The 26,905-nt window shown below is 38.1% G+C and overlaps 1 protein-coding gene across 1 annotated transcript in view; it reads left to right on the top strand.

Moving 5' to 3' along the window:
* The first annotated feature begins 694 nt into the window (after positions 1-694).
* Positions 695-26,905, top strand: part of LOC134651932 (zinc finger protein 3) — an 85,482-nt gene continuing 59,271 nt past the window's right edge. The window contains exon 1 of the mRNA XM_063507051.1: positions 695-1,638. Coding sequence (XP_063363121.1) covers positions 1,554-1,638 — 85 coding nt within the window. The 5' untranslated portion in view covers positions 695-1,553. The remainder of the gene's footprint in view (positions 1,639-26,905) is intronic.

Below are 26,905 nucleotides of genomic sequence, written 5' to 3'. Positions count from 1 at the left end.
ACACTTTTATAACCCTCACACAGATGATATACGTACGAGGATGGTTGGTTTGTGTGCGTGGATGCAGCGCGTTCAGATGCAAGCTAAACTTAGATGTGCATGTGTGTGTGCTCACAGTTGCAAGATCCGAAAACTTGGTGGAGACGCATGTGCACGCAACTTGCAGCATCAACCCCAACCCAAACCTAACGTTATACGCATGAAAATAAAGTTCATTTTCATTTGACGCGATTGGCATGTAAGGCTTTTTGAGTGTGAAGCTTGCTGCGCAAGCGGGTAGTTTTCATATAAAACTTGGTGGCGCGAGATGCAGCGAGCGGGACGGAGATAATGCATCTCTTTCGCCACCCGCCGCCCGCGGCAGGGGGAAGGGGGCAGTGTCGCGTTGATGAACATTTCTCTCGTTTTTCTTTATTTTTACGCGAATCGTTTTTAAAGGGTTTCGTCATAATTGCTAAGAGATTATGTTGACAGGGGTGTTCCTGGAGTAAACAAATACTATCACGTGTCTTGGATTACAATTATTCGCTACGATAAATATTTTGAAACAATGGAAACAATATTCACATTTCAGAATTTTTAATGATACCTACTTACCGCTTTTGTTACGGCCTTGCCGTATTGCTTTTATTTATCCAAAAAACAGTAGAAGAATTTTACTTTAATATATATTCGCGGCTATATTTCTCAATGAATATTTAAAGTTTGAACGAAACGCAACAGTAACATTACACGTACATGTGCTAAGAGAAACAAAACGCTGAAAAAAAAACAAAACAACCAAGTAAACACGCCGGTCGCGGAACGCGGGAAAACCTTTCCCGCCTTTTCTCTGAGACGTTTTTGCAAAGATTTCTAATGCGAATCTTATAAGAATAGGTACCTACTTATATGTATATTTTTAATTATTACGAAGAAAGTAAGATTCTAACAGGAAAAATTAAAGTTTAATGATAGTTGGATAGATAAAAGAATGCTTTTGTTGAAAACTCGCGCCCAGTTCCAAAACCATTATTAAAATTGGCTTTTTAAATGTACGTTACGTCCGTGCACTCAGAATTTCACCGGCCAGTATTTTTAAATTTGGAAAACCTAGGATGATCCGTGTTTAGGCATATTTCAGGCGCATCCACAGCGAGGGGAAGAGAAAAAACAAAAAAAACGTTCGGCGGGCGGCAGTTAGGCAGCAGCCACGGCGCGCGCCGGCCGCGTCCAACCTTCATATTATTTTATTACGTGTTTCATTTCGCGTAGCCTTTGGACGGCGCTAGTTTTGCGGCGCGAACGTGAAAATTGTGACTTTGGACCCTAAATCATGGAACCGTTTCACTCGACAAGCAAAAATTATTATCCCTCGGCAAAATTATTCAAAATAACCGCAACTATACGCAGTTCAAACTAGGTTTTCGTTTCTATCTTTTTGTTTGACACAAACTACAGTTAAAGTTTTAGTTGGTATTTTTTATTTTTTTAACAAACCGAGAAGATGACACTGTAAGCGACAAGGACTCGTACAACAAGAATTAAGAAGGAGAACAGAAGAGAGGTAGAAGATGGCGCTTGCATCCTCTGTGAGCTTGTACTACTCGATAGTGCAGCGGGCGGCGAGGCACTATTTAGAAGATTACTGTCATACAGGTAAGATTAGAAAAAATAGTTTTTTTTTTTTTTTTTTAAATATACTTCCCTTTTTTTGTAGGAAAAATCCTCCAATAAAAATATCTAAGTAAGTACAGAATAGTAAAAATGGTCTAATATGGTATTAGTAGGTACCTATATTCAGAAAAAAACAACGGAGTACAGAAATGAACAAAAATCACTTTAATAGATCAACAAAATCATTAATTAAATTAATGTTTTTTTTATTATTCTGTTACAATTAACAATGACCGGGAGATGGCACCCTGTAAACAAATCATCCTATTAGACTTATTTGCCGTATATTGAAAAATAAAATAAAGATCAAACAAACTTATTTATTGCAGAAATCATTGATCCAAATAACATTTACATTATTAAATTTATTTCATTCATTAAAGTTACATAATAAAATATGATTAAATTAATTAATTAAAGTTAATTACAAAAAACACACCTTAAAAAAAATTATTCTACACTTAACCTAAAATAACCCCCCCTGCATCGTACCTGGCTCAAAGGTTATTTACATTTACAGTTCATATTAAAATTAGGTACTTACTAGTAAAAATTATAAAAATTCATGATTAATCAATCAAATAAATACTTACGAAATTCAGAAATAATGGGTAAATTCCTGGAATAGACAAATACTAAATTTAAATACTAATTATTAATACAATTGTACATTATATTTTTATTTATTACCATTTAGCAGATTAGAAAAAAATTATAAACAATGATTACTAAATTCTATAAATATAAAAACGTAAAAATTATTAATGATTGTAAAAAAGTACAGAAATTAACTAAAAAATTAAATAATTTCATTATTCAATTAAAAAGACACTAAAGCTCGAGAAATAAGTAATAAAGTTAAACGAATGTAGTTGAAACCTAATAGCAACTAACTTGCCGGCGGAACTTTAGTCTAATTACCTAGTTATGGTAACTATAACATACATCATATGAATATGTATGAACGTGAAACAGCTCATCATAGTCATGATGAATGCTAAATAATGACACCTGTTCATTGCCCGACTGTAGTTGCGATTTGAGACATACATTTATATTGGACGTCCAACACGTTAAAGCCTGTTCACTGTCCGACTTTAGTTGCAATATATGTATATTTATATTGGATGTCCAAAACGTTAAACTCGTTAAATGACAAGATTTAAAAATTATACATTTCAATTTCGTTGTCGCTTCAGACATAAAAATCCTGCATAAGGGAAAATTAGTTTTTTTTTATTAAGCACTGAAACTTAACTCTAACGCTTAGTGAAGAGTTATTTCGGTTTACTAAGGTGTCATTGGAAGTATGGCTGCTCGCGGCTAATTTGAATTATGCTAAGTAAGTTTAAGTTAAACACTTAAACTAGATGTTTTAATCTGACCAGAATGCCACTGTGCAATAACTTTATAAAGAATTAGGCTGAAGTAGGAAGCGGAGCATATTCCAGTTTTAAAAATAGGATACCACAATAAAATAAATCTATACCCTATAAAAGGAGAAATAATAAGAGAAATAGTATTCGAAAACGAAACGTAAAAAACGTGAGTATCAGAAATGTCAGAATATACTACCGCCGCGCCGCCGGCACTCATCTGGTTAATTATAATTGCACTTATAAATAATTAAAATTAAATACTTACTTCCTTCAACGGTAAGACCAAACACGTTTTTATAATAAAACCACATTTATATTCAATTCGATCAAAAGAAAATACATGACTAATTATAATTGACACTTCATTGTATTCTAACTTATAAAGACCTAATAACGTAATTTTAATAAAATATACATACATCTTTCGCTTCCTTAACTTTCATAACTTTTCGCATTCCTCATACACGCTCGCCGGTTTAGGGTGCTCTTAGGGTGCTCTTGACCTGGCCTTTCTTCAGGATTTCCCCGATTTGATCAGAGAAAGCCCGCTGAGGCCTACCCCTTCCAACTCCCGCTTCTACTTCTCCCTTATACAATACACACATAAAATATACAACGATAAATATGTATATCCTAAATTTACGAAAATTAACGGTGAGACAGCGCCTTTCTTCAAACAAAAACGTCACTTTTGACACTGAAAATTGTTAATAAAGTTCGAATCGGGCCGCCTTGCTGTACAACGAATGGCCAGCTTTAAACTAAATAATACAACTTATTTTAAAATTGTAACGCGTTTCTTTTTAGTTTTAGTTTTAACCGAGACCGAGACCCAGACGAAAGGTAAAAGTAATTGCTTTTATTTGGCGTTATTGTTATCTTTTATTATAATTGAACTGTTTAATTCTAATTTAAGCACCGTCCGAGTTAATTCTTGCGATCATTGGGTAGCTAAGTATTTTTAATATTAACAACTACCTATAGTAAAATAGACGCCAGATTTGTAATAAATTGTACTAAGCAGAAATGTCATCTTTTAAAAAAGTGATAAATACTTAATGGTCTCTTTGGTATACCTAAAGAATATTCAAAAGTATTGATTAATAAATAAATAAATATTATAGGACATTCTTACACAGATTGAATAAGTCCCACAGTAAGCTCAAGAAAGCTTGTGTTGTGGGTACTCAGAAAACGATATATATATTATAATATACAAATACATAAATACATAGAAAACAACCAAGACTCAGGAACAAATATCTGTGCTCATCACACAAATAAATGCCCTTACTAGCATTCGAACCTAGGACCGCGGCTTCACAGGCAGGGTCACTACCCACTAGGCCAGACCAGTCGTCAAATGTATTATGTTGTTAATGTATGTACCTACTTAATAAAACAGTGATCAGATTCGCCCTCTGCTTGCCCTATGTCCAAAAAAAGCCGTGAGCAAAACAACACAATAATGATTATAAAAATAATCTGTAAAATATCGTGACTCTAATAAATAACTTAAAACCATAATAATATATACCAAAACCTGATGATACGTTTTAGTGTACAGTACAAATATGCACAAAAGTGTTAATTTAAGAAATTGATGTATGAAATAAAAGTTTACTTTTACTACGGCGAGGAAGTGTAAATAATAAATTTTAAATTAAATTTTCACATAGGTTTTATTTTGTAAACCTTTAAAATGAATCTTTATGTTTAACTATTAAAAATAGAAAAGAATAATTTTGGGATACCTTTTTCGACATGACGATTTAGTATATAAAGACCATTACAGATGTTAAAATGGAAGCAAAAAGGAAGAGATGGAAGCTAAGAAGAACTTACATTTAACAAGTGAAAGAAAAAGTAAACGTCATGTCGTATCACACGGTCAAAGACAAGGCACATCACATGATAGAAATACTTGGAAATTGCTCCACAATCAAGAACCCAGTTCTTAAACACATACGGAAATATATATTTTTTCCAAAATGACTTCCATGAAGAAAGCTTTCGAAACACCATTGAAGTCTATTGAAGTAGCCTAAAATTATATTTTAACTTTTTAATTCCTCGTCAAAGGGCTTAATTTAAATATAAACAATAACCTACATGGTGCAGTCAAAGAATTTAGTTTCAGTACCATTTCGTACCTTGTCACAATGACAATCAATATGAAAGTCGAAATGGACTTGAAATTGAATTCCTTAACCACTTGTACAAATCACTCTTTATACGAAATGCTCACATCTCACATTCCACTAATTTTGCTATTAAATTGAATCACGTCCCGCCGGCGTCGACCAACAAAAAGTTACAATACTTTTAATTATTTCACAATAAATATTCTAGTTTAGCGGTTTAGTACAGTGCTTAAAAATTCAATTAGTTTGTTTGACTTGTTTGTAATGAAGTTGACGAAAATGAACTGCTTGTTTTAAAACATTTTTTAATTTTACAGAGCGTCGAACTTACTTGAACTTTCTTGTTTTTCATATATTATTATGTACCTACCTATTTTGTTCTACGAGTATCTAGCTAATTCAAAGGTTTAGCGGTGCTGTGCACTTTTTGTGATGGGGGAAAAATGTTAAACTCGCGAGAGGTGTCACGTGACCTTAAGACGTAAGACGGACATCATTGAATTTTTCTTTATTGATTTAAATGCCATCTAGTGAGTTTCGCTCTAACTGGTATTAACATAACTCGAGTACTAACAGTGATGTGCTTAGGAGTTCCAAGTAATGCGACTAAATAACGCTAGATGGCGTTAACCTCAATTATACATAGTGCAGATAGTGCTGCAGATATTTTGCAATAGTGATTGAGTTTTCACTTCTGCCAGCACTCCCGAGTGCAACCCGTTGTTTTTTTTATTAGTTGTTAGTAATTTTTACTATTACTTTAGGACATAATATAATTGTAATTAATGTAGGTAAGCAATTATAATTAAGTACAAAACAAAAAAAAATGTTTACGTACTAAGTACAAAAAGGCGGCCAAGTGCGAGTCGGACTCGCCCATGAAGGGTTCCGTATTTAGGCGATTTATGACGTATTAAAAAAAAACTACTTGCTAGATCTCGTTCAAACCAATTTTCGGTGGAAGTTTACATGGTAATGTACATCATATATTTTTTTTAGTTTTATCATTCTCTTATTTTAGAAGTTAGGGGGGGGGGGACACACATTTTACCACTTTGGAAGTGTCTCTCGCGCAAACTATTCAGTTTAGAAAAAAATGATATTAGGAACCTCAATATCATTTTTGAAGACCTATCCATAGATACCCCACACGTATGGGTTTGATGAAAAAAAAAATTTTGAGTTTCAGTTCGAAGTATGGGGAACCCCGAAAATTAATTTTTTTTTTTTCTATTTTTGTGTGAAAATCTTAATGCGGTTCACAGAATACATCTACTTACCAAGTTTCAACAGTATAGTTCTTATAGTTTCGGAGAAAAGTGGCTGTGACATACGGACGGACAGACAGACGGACAGACAGACGGACAGACAGACGGACAGACAGACAGACAGACAGACATGACGAATCTATAAGGGTTCCGTTTTTTGCCATTTGGCTACGGAACCCTAAAAACACATAACGGACTTTGGACGCCCGGCTAGTCAATGCGTTTATATATTAACGCAGTGCATCTTCAAATGTTAAGGCCAAAGCCACTCGTGTTTGAGCTTTTTAGAAGAACATTCTTGCAGGCCTTATTTATTTATTTTACAGAAACAATAACCCCCTACAAAAAAATTGCGCGGTGCGGGAATGATCATTTTCAGTCATTTTTAGTTTTCAAAGTATTTTAAAACTCGTAATTCATAGTGGTATGATATTATTATAGTGCACTACCTATCTCTAAACACGAAAGTTGTCCGCAATTATTTTTTTGATTGAAAAAAGCTAAGAAGCATTTGTCCACAATCTCTCCCAATGGGCCAGTTTAAAAAACTTTACAATTAGCCATACTCTAAGTGTGTTCCGCGGAACCCTAATAGGGTTCCGCGACACCCCTGCAGGTTGTTCCATCAAGTATTTTGCTTTCCAAAAGGGTTCCGTCAAAAAAAAAGATTGAGAACCGCTGCTTTACATTATGTGTTTATTTACTTCATTTAACACTATCATCAAGCAATTATCATTAAGCTTTACTTCGTGACACAAAAAGCGACGGGTAGAAATACCTAAAAGCTAGCACTTTCGTTCAGCACAGTCCGCCGCCCGGCTAGTAAGTACGTTTATATGCAAATCCAGTGCATCTTGAAATGTCAAGGTCAGAATGCACGTAATTGGGGGACTTGTTTCTGCACTTTATTGCATTGTTAACGATAAGTTTAAGGGGAATTAAATTGGCAGATTGAGACAATTGGAGGGGAGTTTATTTGTATGTTGCACTGTTAACTGGTCATTGGTAAGGGTCGGGTGCACTAAACCGTCTGTCACCGTTAGAGTTCGCTACATTTTGTTGTATGGAAAGTTACATAGTAAAGCGCCGCGGCGCGCCGGCTGACGTTGAACAGTCTGTCAAGTGCGGATGGTGCAACTGGCACTAAATCTACGCATTGGCATAAGAGCCCGTGAGTGACTGACAGTGTCAAAACTGACATATAGCGTATACATCTCGCTCGCACTAATATGCGAGTACGAGCGAGATGCATAAAAAGTAAATTACGTTCTCGATGGCGTTTGCCATACACAAAAACTGCAAACTGCAAACTGCAAACTGGTGGTAGCCATACAGGTCTACGGCAGGGGTCACCAAATGGCGGACGGCGTTCCGCATCCGGACCGCCGACCTATTTTATTTTTTTGCTTATTTAATAAACTCAAGGAAAAACGGACCGCGATGGTCATTTAATTTTAAGAACCGGACCCCTGAAGAAACACCTCTTTTGACACAGACTTTACTTTTGATGCCGACTGTACTTTCGACGCGTAGTCTTGACTTTTGATTCTGACTATACTATCTACATCTACATTCATATAAATCGTAATAAAATGGGATGCAGACATGTACCGATTAGGGGGCTAAGTAAGGCAGTGACTCGCGTTTTTGCTGCGGGAGTAGCGGCGCGTGAGATTGGCTGCGCGCGCGCCGGCTCGGTTTGAGATGCGCCGGCGCCGGTCATATGGCGAGGCGCCTGTTTGACATGCTCTAGTCATAGGACTGGGGTCTGTTATCATATTGTATATAACAACATGAGGGCAACATGTCACTGCAAGTGCAATAAAAACACTTGAACACTTGAGATTCGCCGCTCATTTATTTATTAGGGTTCTGTACCCAAAGGGTAAAAACGGGACCCTGTCCCTGTGGGTCTCTGGATCTCAAATGGTCTGAAATAAGTTATTTAAATTTTTTATACCTAGTCAGCATATTCTTAATTCATGCATGCATGAATTCTATACCTAGTAATTTGTATTTTATTTTTTTCTTACTGCATGGTAATCATAAGGTGTAATGTTTTGAAAAGATGTGTCCCGCCGAATTTGTTGCCGGTCCCATATTGCAATACCCTACACCAATTCAGGGGGGATTTAAATCTTCTCGAGGCAGAGGTGTAGGGTTGGAGCTGGTGTAGCTTTATTTGACGTTCATAAGCGCATTGTAATATGCCTACTTGAATAAACTATCTTTTATCCTTGGTACAATGCCTCAAGGGCCTATTTTAGATTTAAGCTAGTTTTTAATTTCTTTTAGTAATACACTGTATATATCTTGTTTGTAAATAAATGATTATCCAGATCTTTTATCTTATATTATCATAATCGGCCCGGCAAACCGCACAAATTAGGCTGATTGTGAGTGGTCCAGTAGTTCGATTGATAACTGACAATTTGCGGATTTACCTAACATTCTAAGCCTCGTTCGCTGGCTTGTAAAATTAGGCTTTCTAATTTCGCGGAGGCATTTTCTTTAAGGCGGGGTATGCTAAGGTATACCTACCTAAAATGTTTTATTTATGTCACAAAACGCGTGTCATTCATTGAGCAATAAGAATATCGCAGTTAAGATTTTTAATGGTTAGAAAACCATTAAAAATATTAACTGACATTTGACATATTTAATTACACAAACGGGTCTACCGCGATATAATTAGTACGAATAGTAATATTTATTAATTTAATAATCCATACTAATTTATGGTGGGGAATAAAAAAAATGTGAGACTGTAACAAGGACAAACAATAATAGCGCTTTCGCTGCTACTCTTACTGAAAGATACATAAGACTATGGGCCCGATTCGGATTTTGAAATAGACATCTGTTAGATATCTTTTAGACATCACCAAGATACGATAACGATATGTTTACGATCTAACCTGTCAAACTTGACATTTGCGCGATTCTGGAGATACTCGTGAACGATTTTCACAAGATATGGCTTAGAGATCCAATTCACATCTAATAGATATCTAACTCTATCTAACGTAAAAGTGACATTTGTTGCCCGAATTGCGCTGCAAAAGAGAACTATTAGTTGAAATCTAAACTATAACGTATCTAGAATGGATCTAGTACTTACATGTCGTCTCTTGTGAATATCTTGAAGTTCGAATACGGCAGTATCCCGTTCGGTCATTTCCCCCCATCCCTCATGACCGATCCAGTTAAAATACTAGATTCATGCGCGGTACCTATTTGATCGGTCGGTTAAATTAGAGCCCGTACCATGAGTCACTAACAGCGTCAAAACTGACATATACGCGATCGAGAACGTAATTTACTTTCTATACATCTCGCTCGCGCTAATATGCGAGTACGAGCGAGTCGCATAGAAAGTAAATTACGTCCTCGATGGAGTTTATGTCAATGCCAAACTAGTGGTAGCCATATACAGATGTAACTTAAATAGTCCGCGATGTAACTAATCTCTCGCATGCAAGTTCCCGCGCCGTCTAAGTCTGCGTTTCCACCATAGACGTGCGAGGATGCGTATCGAGGGATATGTTTGTTAAGAACCAATAGAAAATTGCCTATGATATGTAATGAGGTATGAGGTCATCCTAATGATTCTTAACAAACATATCCCTCGCTACGCATCCTCGCACATGGAAACACAGCCTGCCAACATGAGCCCGTGACCCCCCGAACGCCAGTGTCAAAAATTTGTTACTGAATTAATAACCTCTTTCAACCATGGTCTCCCGCGATACAGGCCTAGCCCTGAAACTCCGTAGTCAATCTAGTTATGCACCAACTTTTCGAAACAACTGCTGTATACCTTTTCTGTGTTCTAGTTGTGCAATAGGGATGATGACATATGTTGAATTTTATAACAAAATCTAGTAAAATAGATAGCAAACGAGCAATTTATCATAATAATGTGGATATTAAAATAAAATATTGAAAAATTACAAAATTACAGGACCTGAAAGTTTCAAAATTTAAGTTTTTTTTTAACTTCCAAAAACGATAAAAGTAAGGGTACCATTCGATTCCTTACATTTCATCCAAAAAAATATTGTATAGCAACTATGTACATAAACGCAATATTTCACCGACAAAAACGCAATTTTCTTGTTTTGTCCATACTACAAGATGGGCGATGACGTCACGGCCTCTGGCCGTTTTGTATAGGGCGTTTCGCGAGTGAAGTGCGACTGTCGGACTTTGACTACAATTTCTGACTTTTGTGTTACTTTAATGCAATGGGTCCCATATAGACATTTGATCCTAAAAACAAACCCGATCGATTGATACCATTAAAAAAAATTAGTCATGTACCCTACATTTTTTATCTTTATTTTTAACTGTTAATTATAATTACAGTCCAAATTGTCTGGGACGGATACGGGACAAGGCAGTTGAGGGGTTAATCATCTCGCGAAACACTGCGAGCACCAAATCAATATCAGATTAAAGTCCGAAGCCCCCTGGCTCACGTGAAGGTCCATGCGTGCGCGCACAGTTTACAAACATCACCACCATATCCGCTGATACGTTTAATGGCCTGCTTAGGCGACAATTGTGATAAGTACTGTAAATTACCGATAACCGGTGCCTAGCCAAGTTACGTTTATAAATAAGGATCCGAACGACAAACGAAACTTAAAATGCTGACTTACCATATTAATGATCATGTTACATTATGGTATACCCGCCCCGGCTTTGCACTGGTTGACAAATTATACATAAACCTTCCTCTTGAATCACTCTATCTATTTAAAAAAACCGCATCAAATTCCGTTGCGTAGTTTTAAAGATCTAACTAAGCATACATAGGGAAGCGACTTTGTTTTATACTATGTATGTATGTAGTGATAAATAAACTAAACTAAAACTTGAGTAATGTATTCGATTGTCCTTTGTCGATACTGCCATGTTGGCTACGGTCCCTGATCCATACACTTCAAAAAAGCTTTAAGGGGTCGGCTAGCATGTGATACTTACCTACATTTTCCATCAGGGTGCCTAGCCAAGATGGCAATCGCACATTTTAACGAGCAGAAAACCAAGCATGTGACAACTTTGGAGTTGCTGGCGTCCGTAAGGTCCGTAGCGTAGGTCCGTAGGGCTTTTAGTCGTTTGCCATTGAAGTAGTATACAAATACTACAAAAAAAAAGTAAGAAAAGAATAAAATTATGTAATAGGACAAAATATTTTTTTAAACTTCCGGCAGGACTCAAACCCTCGTAATGTGTGTCTCGTAATTTTCTCTCTTTTACATTTGAACGTATAGTGAAAAATATGGTCTTATTCTAGCGTTTGTCACGCATTAAGATATGTCACGTCCTAATTGAAACAAAACGGATGATTTTCCATCTTTATCACGCAACATATACCCTACTCACGTGTAAGCTCACGGCACTTTAGTTTACAAACATGGCATTCGTCGATATCCGCTTATTATGTCGGCGACTTCCGTTTGCTTACTCAAAAGTCAGCTTCTATACTTAGGGCCAGTTGTACCAAACACATTTGAGATGAGACTGATCAACGTCAGCCGGCGCACCCCAGCGCTTTACTATGAAACTTTCCATACATAGAAATTTAGCAAACTCTTTAACGATACGAACAGTTTGGCGCAATCGACCCTTAGTCAAAAGTGACGGATGATTAAATACTTATATATCTTTATCACGTGACAAAAACTAGCCTCACCAGCGTACTAAATGACAGGCGATAAAAATCCTACCATGCTACAGCCGCAGTTTAGAAACATGGCGTGTGTTGATAGTATTAATGGTTCCAATGCGCTTGCTATGTCGACTTCCGACCGTTATTGACGAATTTTACTGACTCAAAAGTCAGTTATACACAGTCAAAAGAGACGGATGATATATCTTTATCACGAATAACTCTAACCCAGGGGTCACCAAGTGGCGTGCCGCGATGGTCATTTTATTTTAAGAACCGGACCCCTGAAGAAACTAATTGGTGACCCCTGCTCTAGCCTCACGTGTAAGCTTACGCACCTCCATTACAAAATGGCATCCGGTGATAGCATTAATAATGGTCCGATTGCAGTTATTATGTCGAGAGCTTCCGACAATAACTTTATTTACTTACTCAAAAGTCAGTTACCACACTTAGTCAAAAGAGACGGATGATGTATCTTTATCACGTGACAAACTCTAGCCTCACGTGTAAGCTCACGCAGCATACTTCAGTTTACAAACACGACATCCGTTGATAGCATTAACAATCCGATTGCACATATTACGTCAAGAGCTTCCGACAACAACTTTATTAAATTTACTCAAAAGTCAGTAATTTTATTACACTTAGTCACAAGACACAGATGATACTCGTATATATCTTTATCACGTGACAAACTCTAGCCTCACGTGTAAGCTCACGCAGCGTATAATGTACTTCAGTTTACAAATACGACATCCGTTGATAGCATTAATGGTCCGATTGCGTTTATTATGTCGAGGACTTCCGACTTAACAGTCGGAACCTACTCAAAAATCAGTTACGTTACACTCTGACCACGGTAACTTTGCATAAAGTTGGCACTGTTGGCAGTAAGAATGCATACATATCCCTATTAAGCTCCATACTCGACGTAGCAATGAAAACTTAGCGTAGACCGACTGTAAGGATAAGAACTGTTTATTGCCACATACATGAAAATAAAATAGAGTTAGAATTACTTACATAATAAAATGAAACAGTTATCATTATCAATTTATATACAGAACAAAAGTGAGAAGATTTTTTGTACCAGGCAGGGTTCCAGTCCAGTCTCAGCGTGTGCCAGGCCTAGATGCCCGGCGCTGGTTTTCAGACCGGTCCCGGACTAACCACTTGCCACACACAAAACTACACCACTTGGTCAGAAGAGAAGGATGATATATCTTTATCACGTGACAAACTGACCTCACGTGTAAACTCACGCGTAGAGTACTTGTAGTTTACAAACAGCGTCCGATAGTTTAATGGTTCTATTGCGTTATGCTTGAGGACTTCCGACTGCTATTGAGGAACTTTATGGATATGTATGCATTGTTGCACTTTATTGCTTTGAGATAGAGTTGAAAATGGGTAATATTTGTGTTGTAAGTCTGATCTTGGGGTTGGCTTTTGATCAGCTACCTACTAATTATTACAAATAAAATTACAAAACTTTAAAACATAAAGACACTACATTAACCCTTTTTAGGGTTCCGTAGCCAAATGGCAAAAAACGGAACCCTTATAGATTCGTCATGTCTGTCTGTCTGTCCGTCTGTCCGTCTGTCCGTCTGTCCGTCTGTCTGTCCGTCCGTATGTCACAGCCACTTTTCTCCGAAACTATAAGAACTATACTGTTGAAACTTGGTAAGTAGATGTATTCTGTGAACCGTATTAAGATTTTCACACAAAAATAGAAAAAAAACAATAAATTTTTGGGGTTCCCCATACTTCGAACTGAAACTCAAAATTTTTTTTTTCATCAAACCCATACGTGTGGGGTATCTATGGATAGGTCTTCAAAAATGATATTGAGGTTTCTAATATCATTTTTTTCTAAACTGAATAGTTTGCGCGAGAGACACTTCCAAAGTGGTAAAATGTGTGTCCCCCCCCCTGTAACTTCTAAAATAAGAGAATGATAAAACTAAAAAAAATATATGATGTACATTACCATGTAAACTTCCACCGAAAATTGGTTTGAACGAGATCTAGTAAGTAGTTTTTTTTTATACGTCTTAAATCGCCTAAATACGGAACCCTTCATGGGCGAGTCCGACTCGCACTTGGCCGCTTTTTTTGGCAATGTATCTTACACGGTAGTCACGGTACACAATTTAACACCCATTTTCGTGTTTGTGTTCTAATCTAGTTCTAGTGTAAATTTTGCACTTTCGAGCTATAAGCGAGGCTTAATCTCACTTTTTTTTAAATTTGTCAATAATAGGGTTAAATAAAACTACAAGAATTATATTTTAGAAAAAATCTTACATAGTATGTATTAAAAAAAACTGTATGAAACAAACAAACCATTAAGGGAAAGCTACATAACTACTTATAACGCTGTCTGTCAGCTGTCAGTAAAACTTACTGTATACGTAACACGCATTAACTAACAAGATACAACATATTTAACACTTAACCATCTGTAGATCTTATCTCAATGCAATAAGGATTAACTTCGAATAGTCAGTTACTTCTCTAGAAGAGTTGCTTTGGAAGTGGAGATCCAAGTTACGATCTGATGTCTTCATCTGTCAAGTACGTAGAGAAAGTTCAAAACATTTAAAATAGTTAAAATCAATTAAAAAATATATACAATGTGTTTTCGTAAAATTCTTTACATTTAAAGTATTTCTTACACCGCCCTCAAGTCCATATAAAAAAAAAGTATTTCTTTGGTAACTCTATCTAACATTTAGTAAGTACTACTACTAATTCTGAAAATTGGTGGAAGAATACACACAACGGGGTCGAGTGGGGTTAGTCAGGGTTTTATTTATTTAGCCTTTCTCAGCTAAAAAATATAAAAAATCTATAAATGGAGCACACACTACTACTATAGTTTTAGATGTCAATGTCGACTAATTAGATACCTAATTGGCACAAAAGCTAGGTTCTTGTTTGAAATTATGTAAATTGTAACACAAATAATTCATAAATTACTACGTACCTACTACGCTTTTAATAAATGATAAATGGACTTAATTTATTCTTAATAATAATAATTTAATGTTGTAGGTACCATTTCGTATCTTAATAGTAATGAGGTCCCTATCGACTTTCATATTGATTGTCACTGTGACAAGGTACGAAATTTTACTAAAATTAAATTCCTTGACTGTACCTATACTCAGCCTGAATTATATCCAAGCAATCACATTTCAAATAGCTATCCAATTATAAATAAAAAATCATGTCCTTGTAACATACCCTACCAAAAAAACTCTCAAACAAACAGAAAACAAAGGCACTTAGAATAATCCCATGTCTCCCCCATAAGGAAGGGTGCACACTCGTGAAATAATAATGCGGGTGGGGCGTTCAAGGTCGCCGGTCAAGGGCAACTTGCCCTAGTTCGCAGGTTGCAGTGTGCATACAGCTTAAATATGCAACAATATTATTTTTTTAAATTAAGAATTGATTTTGTTTTTTTTCTAAGTTCATATCGTGTATATCAATCGTAATATATACTCTGTCAAGCAATTTCCGTCATTAGAAAAGATCGGGAAATTTAAAAAATATATGGCGCGTAGAATTATAGTCTCATAGAAAATTTGAATTTCGCGCCTTTATCTACTGACAAACTTGTTTGACCGGCTATAGATCATAGAGCTAGAGCTACCACAGATAACAAATCTAAGTGTCTTGCATTTAAATTATAATATTTATACGTAATATTTTGCAAACCCAGATAGCTATCTGAAAGATGCTTCTCTCAGTCCCAAATCATCTTACTTTCTTCCATTATAATAATATTAAAAAAAAGAGAATAAAAATACAGACAAGTAAATTAAAAATCTAGACTGAAATATGACTAAATGTTTTTAATTTAAACATGTCATTAAAATAATAAAACAATTATGCGGTCTTATTTCTTTTAAGTAAAATAATAAAAAATGCCGACAAGACACATTTACATCGTAATTAGGTAGTTACTTAATTTAAATAGCTATTAATTTTTATGCCCCGTTTGACACGGCGTGTTCTTACTATAATTTCGTATATATTAACTCGTCAGTTCCCACGGCTCATATATGAGCCAGAACGCCTATGGCGACGTCACATCGTCGGATTTGACAGGTAAGCAAGTTAGGTTTAGCCGTGACAATGGGGTTGGCAACTGTCAAAGGTTTGCATAGATGGCGCCATCATAGCTTGCCCCTTTTTCTATGAGATTTGGCTTAAAGGGCTGACATCCAGGGCATTAACGTATATCATATTCCGTTTTCATTAGGTCAGTAACATTCAAAGTTAGATTTTTTGTATATTCAGCGAGAAATTGTTTCAATATCATCATCATCACTATAAAGCTTAATAAATTATATCTCAATCGATATTTCCAGTGAATTATTAAGTAGCTTATTTATCTACTTAGTTACTGGTAAATAAAATCAAAAGACACCTTCCACACAGTGATTGGAACATTAAAAAGTTACTGTTCTAACTCAAACGAGGCATAATACTTTAATGTTTAGTCGTAAAGTGAACAAATTAGTCAAATTACCCACTGACCATCCAACATATGTTGAACACAACATCCAACATATGTTAAACAGACATGTTGAATAGGTGTGACATGTTAATAAATGACCCTTAACTACGAAATAGTACCTTTCCACATTCACGCGCTCGAAAGTTTTAATAGTGTTGCGTAGTGCGTCTTAGTGTGACAGGGTACTAGTTAGCCCTTTATTTACAGAATAGTTGAAGGGTTAACTAGGATAGGGTTGGTCTAGTAAATCTGATCAGATCTTTTGACGTATTTAATTGCATGCGGATTGTCTCTTGGTCTGGGGTTGATTGTTGACTGATTTTGACGGTATCACAGATTAAATAATAGTACTAAGTACAGAAGACTCACTCTCTAATAGCAAAACGCCTCTGTTACGATCAACACAGATATGGCCGCTAGGTGGCGACAGCGCCACGCGCGGCTTATGGCTTTCCCCAAAATTGGGGCCGAACGAATGTACTTTTAGCTACCTGTAGCAAAGCGACGAAATCGCGGAGTGAGACACGCCTGACGGTATGTCCAAACTTCAAACCCCAGCCGTTATCAAGGGTTGGCAAAAGTATTTTTAGGGAACCCTAATTTCACTGTTGGTGCTAACTTAAGTTCTTGGAAACTTTAGGTAAATTTAGGTAAGGTAAAGACTGAAGGAAACTTTCATTTTGGAAATGGAAAATTTAGATACCCATTCAAAAATAAGAGAAGTATTCGACATTTTTTCACGTTGAAAGTTTGCAATATTGGAAATTTTCCGACGGCACAGCAGTACAGACAGGTACGTACCAGGTAGGTAGATAGTAATCTAGTAACATCCTAATAACTAAAATCATAATTCCAAAATATACCTAGAATACCCCACATATCATATCCCAAAAGATTTTTACATCAAGCATAAAAATGTGAATTGCACATTTCCATTCAACGTTAAGTGTGTTCTACACTAGTTAAGTACCCCCTATCCCGACTCGAATCGTGTAAGCCGGCCTTAACTCTCTAACCGCTATCTAATTTATTTGGTCGCACCTCAATTAGGCGCCCAAAGACACGTAACTGCATTAAAAGTCATGCCAATTTGGACTTTTTGTCTATACAAATAGGGTTAAGTATGGTTTAATATGGGGGATATTTAACTCAAATTTTCTCGAAGTGTAATTAGATGTTCTCACCTCAATTAGGTTTAGGTTAAGTGGAAAATGTCCCTATTTCCGGGATTCTTAGCCAATTCAAATAGAGCATATCTTCATACATCAAAAGTCTAGCTTGAGTATCTATCTATAGAACCCAAAGTAGCCAGTCGCCATCAGATATATCGGAGCGACCGAGGCGCTCACAAATATCTGAACACGCCTCTATTGTCAAGGCGTTAGAGTGCGTGTTCAGGTATTTTTGAGCACCTCTGCCGCTCCGATATATCTGATGGCGACTGTACTTGTAAAAAGCTACGTCGCGAGTACCACAACACAACCTAATTGCATTCTAAACCATTTTGTACTATAACGGCCCATGGTTATCCCTAGAACTTAGTTTTTGTAGATATTATAACGATTACGATTCAATTTCAATTAACGAAGCGCCCGGAAGCTCCGGCCCGGCCCGGGCCGGTCTAGCGTGAGTCATCCTTTATGAGAGGTTGTGACATAGTTTTCATTTAGGTATAAAAACTGTTGAAGCTCCCAGTGAAGAACAGCGTAGGCACATTTTACGGTAAAGGCTCGCGAGTCTATTTGTATATGTTTCTATTAATTGTTCCTTGCTATCGATAATTTTCTTCAAAACATATCTACTTACTTACTATATTTTATATCCCCTCACTAATTAAAGAGCAGGCTATCAAATTAATTTACTTATTAGAACTACAGTTTTGCGCCTCCGGGGCGAAACTGGTTTTTTAAAATCTAGATGAAACTAATTACACTACTGCTAGAAACAGGTGCCCTCAAAAATGTTAAAATATTTCGCTTTTTAATTTACTTTGAAGTTTACAGTGTATCTTTAAAGATTTAAAACTAATCAAAACGTTATTCTTTTTTGTGTTTGTTTCCCGATTTCTTAAATACGACCGGACCAATTTATTCACATTAGTGACATATTTACTTTTTGATTGGATTTGTCGGTAAAAGATTATCATCTTGTCTACGATATACCTACAGTCGCCATCAGATATAATTTGTGAGCGGCTAAGGCGCTCACAAATATATGAACACGCCAATTGTCAGGGCGTTAGAGTGTGTGTTCAGATATTGTGAACACATTGGCCGCTCCGATATATCTGATGGCCACTGTACTCAGTGACAAGTTGTCACGCACGGTCACGTGACAGACAATGCATTGAACCTGCGTCTGTGGGGCGTCTGGCGAGTAATTGCGTAACCGGGCCAATGCCGGGGGACGCGGGTTCAAAGTCATGACGCGCAATTGACGGACCAGACAATACAGTCAGCATCAGGGACATGCTATACTTGCTTAGTTTTGCGGGTTCAGCATAACCGTGAAAACCGAAAATCTCGAGCAACTATCTCTGTAACTCTGATGACGCCTTAATTGTCTGTCTGTCTGTCTTCTTCTTCAACCTAGCGTTTTCCCGGCCTCGCCCCAGGGTCCGCTTTTCCGCTCAGTCTTCTCCACTTCGCCTGGTCTTCGGTGTGAGATTGTTCTCTTCCATGTCCTTGTCCGTTATCACGACGTCCAGCCAGCCAGCCTATTAAGGCAATTATGGAGTAAAAGCACGAAATGTTCTATTTTGGATATTCGCGGCAGTAACCGCTGTTACGACAGCCATTGCGGCCAATCACACGCTTACTAAAACGTCATCTCGTTTGAATGTCGGGTTTAAGGGTAACATTCCATTTCTGACCGCAGCTGCACTACTGGTACTGAACGCGTCGCTGTTACTGTCAATTTCCATAGTAAAATGAACAGTAGTGCAGCTGCGGTTGCAAATGGACTGTCACCTTAAATCGATATCGACTTTATTATTACGCAATAATAAGATTTCACAAATAATCAATTTGTTGTAACAAAACAGTGTATCACGCTGGCCGTAATTTGCGGTAATTGAACGCATCTGAGGGTTGATTATATGTGTGTAGATAAATCAATAAATATGATTGGACAATCATACATTATACACAAATCTACCTAGTTCCACAGCAAGATTAAAGCTTGTGTATTGAGAACTATATAAACGATAGATTTATATAATCGAATTTAAATTAAACTGTTGTGAAACATAGGTACTAACATTGAATAATTTTACGGTTTAGACTCTTGTTTTAAGTCACTCGTGCGACATGTTTCGGAGAGCCTAGGTCTCCTGCCGTGCACGGCGCAAAGGAGACCTAGGCTCTCCGAAACATGTCGCTCGAGTATACATATTTAATTACACAAACGGGTCTACCGTGATATAATACAACAAAAACAAACAAACAATTAAAACAAAACAATTAAGACAATTAAATTATATCGCGGTAGACCCGTTTGTGTAATTAACTATGTGTACAAAACGCGAGAGTTTAAAGTGTTATGTCGCTCGAGTGACTTAAAATAAGTGAGTCTAAACCGTAAAATTATTCAAGATTTATATAAGTACTTAATAAGTACATATCCATAACTCAGAAACAAATAGTTGTGATAAACATTGAAGTAAATGCTCTTACAGGGATTCGAGCTTAGGTATAACCTCTCTTATGCATCAATGGTTAATAAACAAGGCATAATTTGTGACGTTATCTATGAAAAGGGACTTATTTTTTCGATGGCGCTTACTCCATTATTAACGATGCTCCGATATAAATACAATGCCGCGCGACGCTGTGCGGCGTAAGCGCCATTGACAATAAGGTCCCTTTTCATAAATAATGCCCCATTTGACTACTACGGCGACTCATATTGCGATATATCGTGAGGTATCGCGTCTGCAGTCAAATTTAGCCATTCCCTGTATTTATTGTATTGCTTTATAAGGCTTCGTGTCGGATCACCCGTAAATCAGTTGGAAGTAGCTTCGATATCGCATCAGTAAACTTACACTATAACAAGGGGTGGGGTGGCAGTGCCGGCGAGTTTACACGCGGGTAGACCACACACATACATACACACACGACACATACATCCATACACGCACATTTACATTTACATACCTACTCACGCGGCGGGTATAGACCGCGAGCCACGAACAGGTTTCCATGACCAATCGCCTCCCAGGCGATAACTCCTATAGTGGTTAACGGCTACGTATGATGAATCCTCGTGGACGTCAGCTGCCGCTCCGTTGGTGGGTTGAGGAATGGCAGCAACCGAAACACGTAAAAAAATAAAATATTTTCAGTCATCGCCTCCCGTTTGATACTTTGCCAGATGATAGTTTAGGTGCTATTGTTAATAAAAAAAATCGTCAGCCGGTTGTATCGCGGTGGAAACACCGTCAGCTGGTCACATGAACATGTAAAAAAAAAAATTTTTTTTCAGTCATCGCCTCCCGCTTGATACTTTGTCAGATGATAGTTTAGGTGCTATTGTTAATAAAAAACATCGTCAGCCGGTTGTATCGCGGTGGAATCACCGTCAGCTGGTCACATGAACATGTAAAAAAAAAATTTTTTTTCAGTCATCGCCTCCCGCTTGATACTTTGTCAGATGATAGTTTAGGTGCTATTGTTAATAAAAAAAATCGTCAGCCGGTTGTATCGCGGTGGAATCACCGTCAGCTGGTCACATGAACATGTAAAAAAAATTTTTTTTTTCAGTCATCGCCTCCCGCTTGATACTTTGTCAGATGATAGTTTAGGTGCTATTGTTAATAAAAATAATCGTCAGCCGGTTGTATCGCGGTGGAATCACCGTCAGCTGGTCACATGAACATGTAAAAAAATTTTTTTTTTTCAGTCATCGCCTCCCGCTTGATACTTTGTCAGATGATAGTTTAGGTGCTATTGTTAATAAAAAACATCGTCAGCCGGTTGTATCGCGGTGGAATCACCGTCAGCTGGTCATATGACATGTATTGAAAATGCTGTATGTACCTATCCTGACTTATGTTTTATATTGTTTGGCGATTTTAATCTAAATTCATGTTCGTCTAATGTAAAAAGTGACTTTGATATTTTTTGTGACTTCTGTAAATTGACTCAGTATAGATATGAGCGCCGATTGGCATTTAGTCGGCGGCGGCGCGCCGGTCAAAATTGGTCGGCGGCGGCGGCGAATCGGCGGCGTGGCCTTGAAACACCTTCGATTAAATGAAAAAAGAATTCAAATCAAACTTTTACCAAAAAAACATGTTTTTGCTGTAAGAAAGTTATGAAATAAATGCATTTTTTATTTTCAAGGATAATTTATTGAATAATGGTACGAAAAAAATGATATCGTATAAACTGTGGATAAGCGGTATCGCGCGGCATCAGAGGCGGTCTTAATCTTGGCAAGGCTCTGGCTGGAAGATCTTAACGATGCCCTTATCTTTTGTGCTAAGTTAAAAATTGCGGATTGACTGTATCAGGGAAACGTCTTGTCGACAGTCCAAAGGAAAGCGAGCTTCGTCATTAACCAATATCGATTCAACAAAACCGATTTGTGTCAAAAAGTGAGGCCCAACGCCGAGCTCCATGTAACACCGAAGACTTGATTTCGACGCCTCCCAATGCGAGGCCAGAGGAAGAGTTGCAGGTAAGCATACAGCTAAGAATCGAACGCCAAGTGTAAGCTTGGCTGACGGCCGAACGCCTGGAGCGCCGATTGCGGCGTGCTTCTGTGCAAGGCCGAGCTGCAAAAGAGCAGAGCGAGGGCGCAGGCTGATAAAGACTGAAGCCATAGTGTTAAAGATCTGGAGCTTTCCTGCGGGCGCATTCGTGCGACGCCAAAGGCCGAGCTAAAATGGAGCTAAGATCGGATAAGGAGCAATGCTCAAGCGTTTTAAAACAGGTCGAAAGTTGAGCTCCAAACAGGGCCAAAAACTTGCAGGTTCAGATAGCGGCTTAATTCCATGCGAGCGATGCAAGGCCAAAGATTGAGCTGCGAGAGAGCAAAGCTTGAAATTTGAACAGTGGCCAAGTTTAATTGAGCCCCGATTCCGACACCCTTCCGTGCGAAGCCAACGGCCGGACATTTGGACGTGGAAACGCTTAATATCTCAAAATTAACCCCATTTTATACCCTTTAAAGACGTTTAACCATGCTTGCAATGGTTAAATTCGCGGTAAATGACGGACGGTTAGCTGGCAAAATTAGTTATGCATTGGATCGGTAATCCAAAGATGTGGGTTCGAGTCTCACGTTAGCCAGAGTTGATCACAGTTAATTTTTTCATTGTGATTGACATATGTCTAGTGTATACATATATACAAATTGTAATGTGGAACGTTCCACAATAAAAATGGAAGGAAATCAGTATGTTTATTACAAGCATATTAATTTCGTTTCCCCAAGACTAGTAGCGCGGTTACTAGACAGATAAGTTTGCATTTGCCTTCGATATTTTTGAATTATATTTTGAATTATATGGGCCTAAAATACCTTTTGAATGTCTATAAACTATTCGAAGTGGCGCCGTTAATGATCTAAACTCGATAAAAAATATATTATCTGATTCCGAAAGTAGTAGTAACTACCAAGGTCACGCCGATGCCACGCCGATAGCGCAGCATCGGCGGCGGCGGCGCGAAAATTTTGTCGGCGGCGGCGGCGCGCCGGCGCGGCGCTCATATCTAACTCAGTATAATAATGTTCTTAACGATCATGGGGGCATGCTAGATCTCGTGCTGAGTGATTTAGATGGGGAACGGCTGTCGGTAGACAGCATATGCCTGTTCTGATGAAATGCTAGTCCCGATGGACGCGTACCACCCACCCCTTGCGATTTTGGTGACATTTCCATGCGGCCTGCCTCCGCCGTCCGTGCCGCCGCGCCCGCGCGCCACTTCCTGCCCTGACTGGAACTGGCGTAAGGCCGACTACGAAATGCTTTATTCGGCCCTGACCGCTATTGATTGGACCGATCTCCTAGCAGCTACTGACGTCGACTGCGCTACTGAAATCCTGTATGCTAAACTTTATTCTTGTATTAATCAATTTGTTCCTCTAAAAAGCCACTCTAATAGCCATTCTAAATACGTATACCCAAAATGGTTCACAGGGGAAATTATACGTAATATTAAATTGAAATACTTTCACTTGAAACGCTTTAGGCGGGAGGGCAAAGATTTCAACAAACATATGTTCAAATATTATAGATCACAAGTGAAATATTTAATTGATGAAGCATATAAACTTTACATTCAAAATCTACAATGCAGTATTGTTAACTGTCCGAGAAGGTTCTGGGATTATGTTAAAGACAAGAAAAGGGAACGACAACACAGTAATGAGTCATTCTATGTCGATGGAAATGTGGTAAGTGGTCAGGGCGCTGCGGATGCCTTCGCTAATTATTTCAGCTCAGTGTTTCAGCAGGATAGGCCGAACCTGGACGCGGCGGCCGCAGCGCGTGGGGCATACATTTCTGGTGACTCCAGGTCAGTTTCCATTCCCTTCGTCTCTGAGTCTGATTTTGAGGCGGCTATTCGCAACCTTAAACACCGCTCTTCGGGCGGGCCGGATGGTATCCCAGTATTTCTGGCCAAAGATTGTGCCGATACCTTGATTACACCTCTGATGCACATATATAATCTCTCACTCAATCACTCCGCCTATCCAAATCGCTGGAAAACTTCTAGGGTGACACCGGTTCCTAAGGATGGTAACAATACAGATATTACTTCTTTTAGGCCTATAGCTGTTCTTCCTGTGTTTGGTAAAATATTTGAAATCATGCTTAACCGCCAAATAAGTCTACAGGTGGCTAATCGCTTGCATCCCAGTCAGCACGGCTTCCGTAAGTCGCGATCTACAGTCACGAATCTCGTTGCCCTCGCTGACTATGTATGCAAAGAGATGGATGAAGGACACCAGGTCGATGCTGCGTATTTCGACTTCAGAAAGGCATTCGACCTGGTCGATAACGACGTCTTGCTGAGCAAGCTGGCGCTAGCGGGCTTCACACCAAAGCTATTAGATTTTTTTGCTAATTACATGAGTGGCAGGCAGCAGTACGTCAGGGTGGGCGGCTTCGAGTCTAATGACTACTGTACGCTGTCTGGTGTGAGTCAGGGCAGTACCCTGGGGCCTACTCTTTTTCTCCTTATGATAAATGACTTACCGGACACAATCAGTGCTGCTAAATGTCTTCTTTTCGCTGATGACCTGAAGCTGTTCCTAGGCATTCGTAGTATTAGCGACAGCGCAGAGTTGCAAGCTGATATTGATGCTGCTGCCAGGTGGAGTGAGAGAAATCGACTTCCCTTTAACGTAAAAAAGTGTAAGGCGATAACTTTTTCGCGTAAACGTTCTGCTCTCCAAACTGGGTACAGCTTAGCGGGTTCCTCCTTGGAGAAAGTTAGCGAAATTCGTGACCTGGGTTTAATATTAGATAATAAATTTGACTTCCATTCGCATATCAATAGTATTTGCAAGCAGGCCAGTAAAACCTTAGGATTTGTAATGAGAATATCCAAGCAATTTCACGTTGGAGTGGCTAAGGTTCTCTATAACGCATACGTGCGCAGTAAGTTGGAATATGGTGCGGTTGTCTGGGATCCATATGAGGACAAGTATTCCCTAATGCTTGAAAAAATGCAACGAAAATTTGCACGTTGGTTGTATAAAAAAGCATATGGTTATTACCCTTACCTCTACCCTTCCATCTTTGTCTCGGGGATGGTTGGGCTAGACACGCTCGCATTGAGGCGGAGGGTGTTGCTCCTGGTGCACTATCTCTCAATCATTCACCACCAAGTTGATAGCCCAGATGTGTTAGAGAAGATAGGGTTGTTGGTTCCTAGGAGGATACCACGGGATGTGGACGGGGCGATCGCGCCGCGTCGCCGGCCGTGTGTGTTGCTGCGGCCGTCCGCTCGCACATGTTACGCGAGGCACGCACCTACCACGCGTGCTTTATCATTTCTCCATCTTATGCTCACTCAACACGTTGACGCTGACATGTTCGCCGATAGTTTAGCAAATTTGTGCAAAACTGCTAGACAATTTTTAAATTTTCATACTGCATGACATTGTATAGGGTAACAACATGTAATTGTCCCTAATCTGTTTTGACATTTAATTTATTTTATTGTTTTGCTCCATTTCTGTTCTCTTAGAGTGTAAGTAAAATTATAATTTTAATTTGTATGACATTTTTATGCGCATGATTTTATATTTTTGTATGTTTTTAATTGTCCTTAATTAATTAGCATGTATATTGACAATGTATCTGTTTTTCCTAGCGTGTAAGTGATTTGGTCTGAAACTGTAAGCTTACATTGTGTTCAATAAATAATAATAATAATAATATGAACATATATTAGATTTTATTTATTTATTTGCTTGATATGTTCATGTGACCAGCTGACGGTGATTCCACCGCGATACAACCGGCTGACGATGTTTTTTATTAACAATAGCACCTAAACTATCATCTGACAAAGTATCAAGCGGGAGGCGATGACTGAAAAAATATTTTTTTTTTACATGTTCATGTGACCAGCTGACAGTGATTCCACCGCGATACAACCGGCTGACGATCTCTTTTATGAACAATAGCACCTAAACTATCATCCGACAAAGTATCAAGCGGGAGGCGATGACTGAAAAAAATATATTTTTTTTACATGTTCATGTGACCAGCTGACGGTGATTCCACCGCGATACAACCGGCTGACGATTCTTTTTATTAATAATAGCACCTAAACTATCATCTGACAAAGTATCAAGCGGGAGGCGATGACTGAAAAAATATTTTTTTTTTACATGTTCATGTGACCAGCTGACGGTGATTCCACCGCGATACAACCGGCTGACGATTTGTTTTATTAACAATAGCACCTAAACTATCATCTGACGAAGTATCAAGCGGGAGGCGATGACTGAAAAAAAAATTTTTTTTTACATGTTCATGTGACCAGCTGACGGTGATTCCACCGCGATACAACCGGCTGACGATTCTTTTTATTAATAATAGCACCTAAACTATCATCTGGCAAAGTATCAAACGGGAGGCGATGACTGAAACCAATTATTTTAAATTTTAGATTGTATTTATTTATTTGCTTTATAACTTCATGTGACCAGCTGACGGTGATTCCACCGCGATACAACCGGCTGACGATTTTTTTTATTAACAATATCACCTAAACTAT

Source organism: Cydia amplana, chromosome 11 (genome assembly GCF_948474715.1).
Source record: "Cydia amplana chromosome 11, ilCydAmpl1.1, whole genome shotgun sequence".
NCBI classification, from domain to species: Eukaryota; Metazoa; Arthropoda; class Insecta; order Lepidoptera; family Tortricidae; genus Cydia; species Cydia amplana.
The sequence above is the reverse complement of the archived record's forward strand: the minus strand, read 5'-3'. Positions and strand labels throughout refer to the sequence as shown.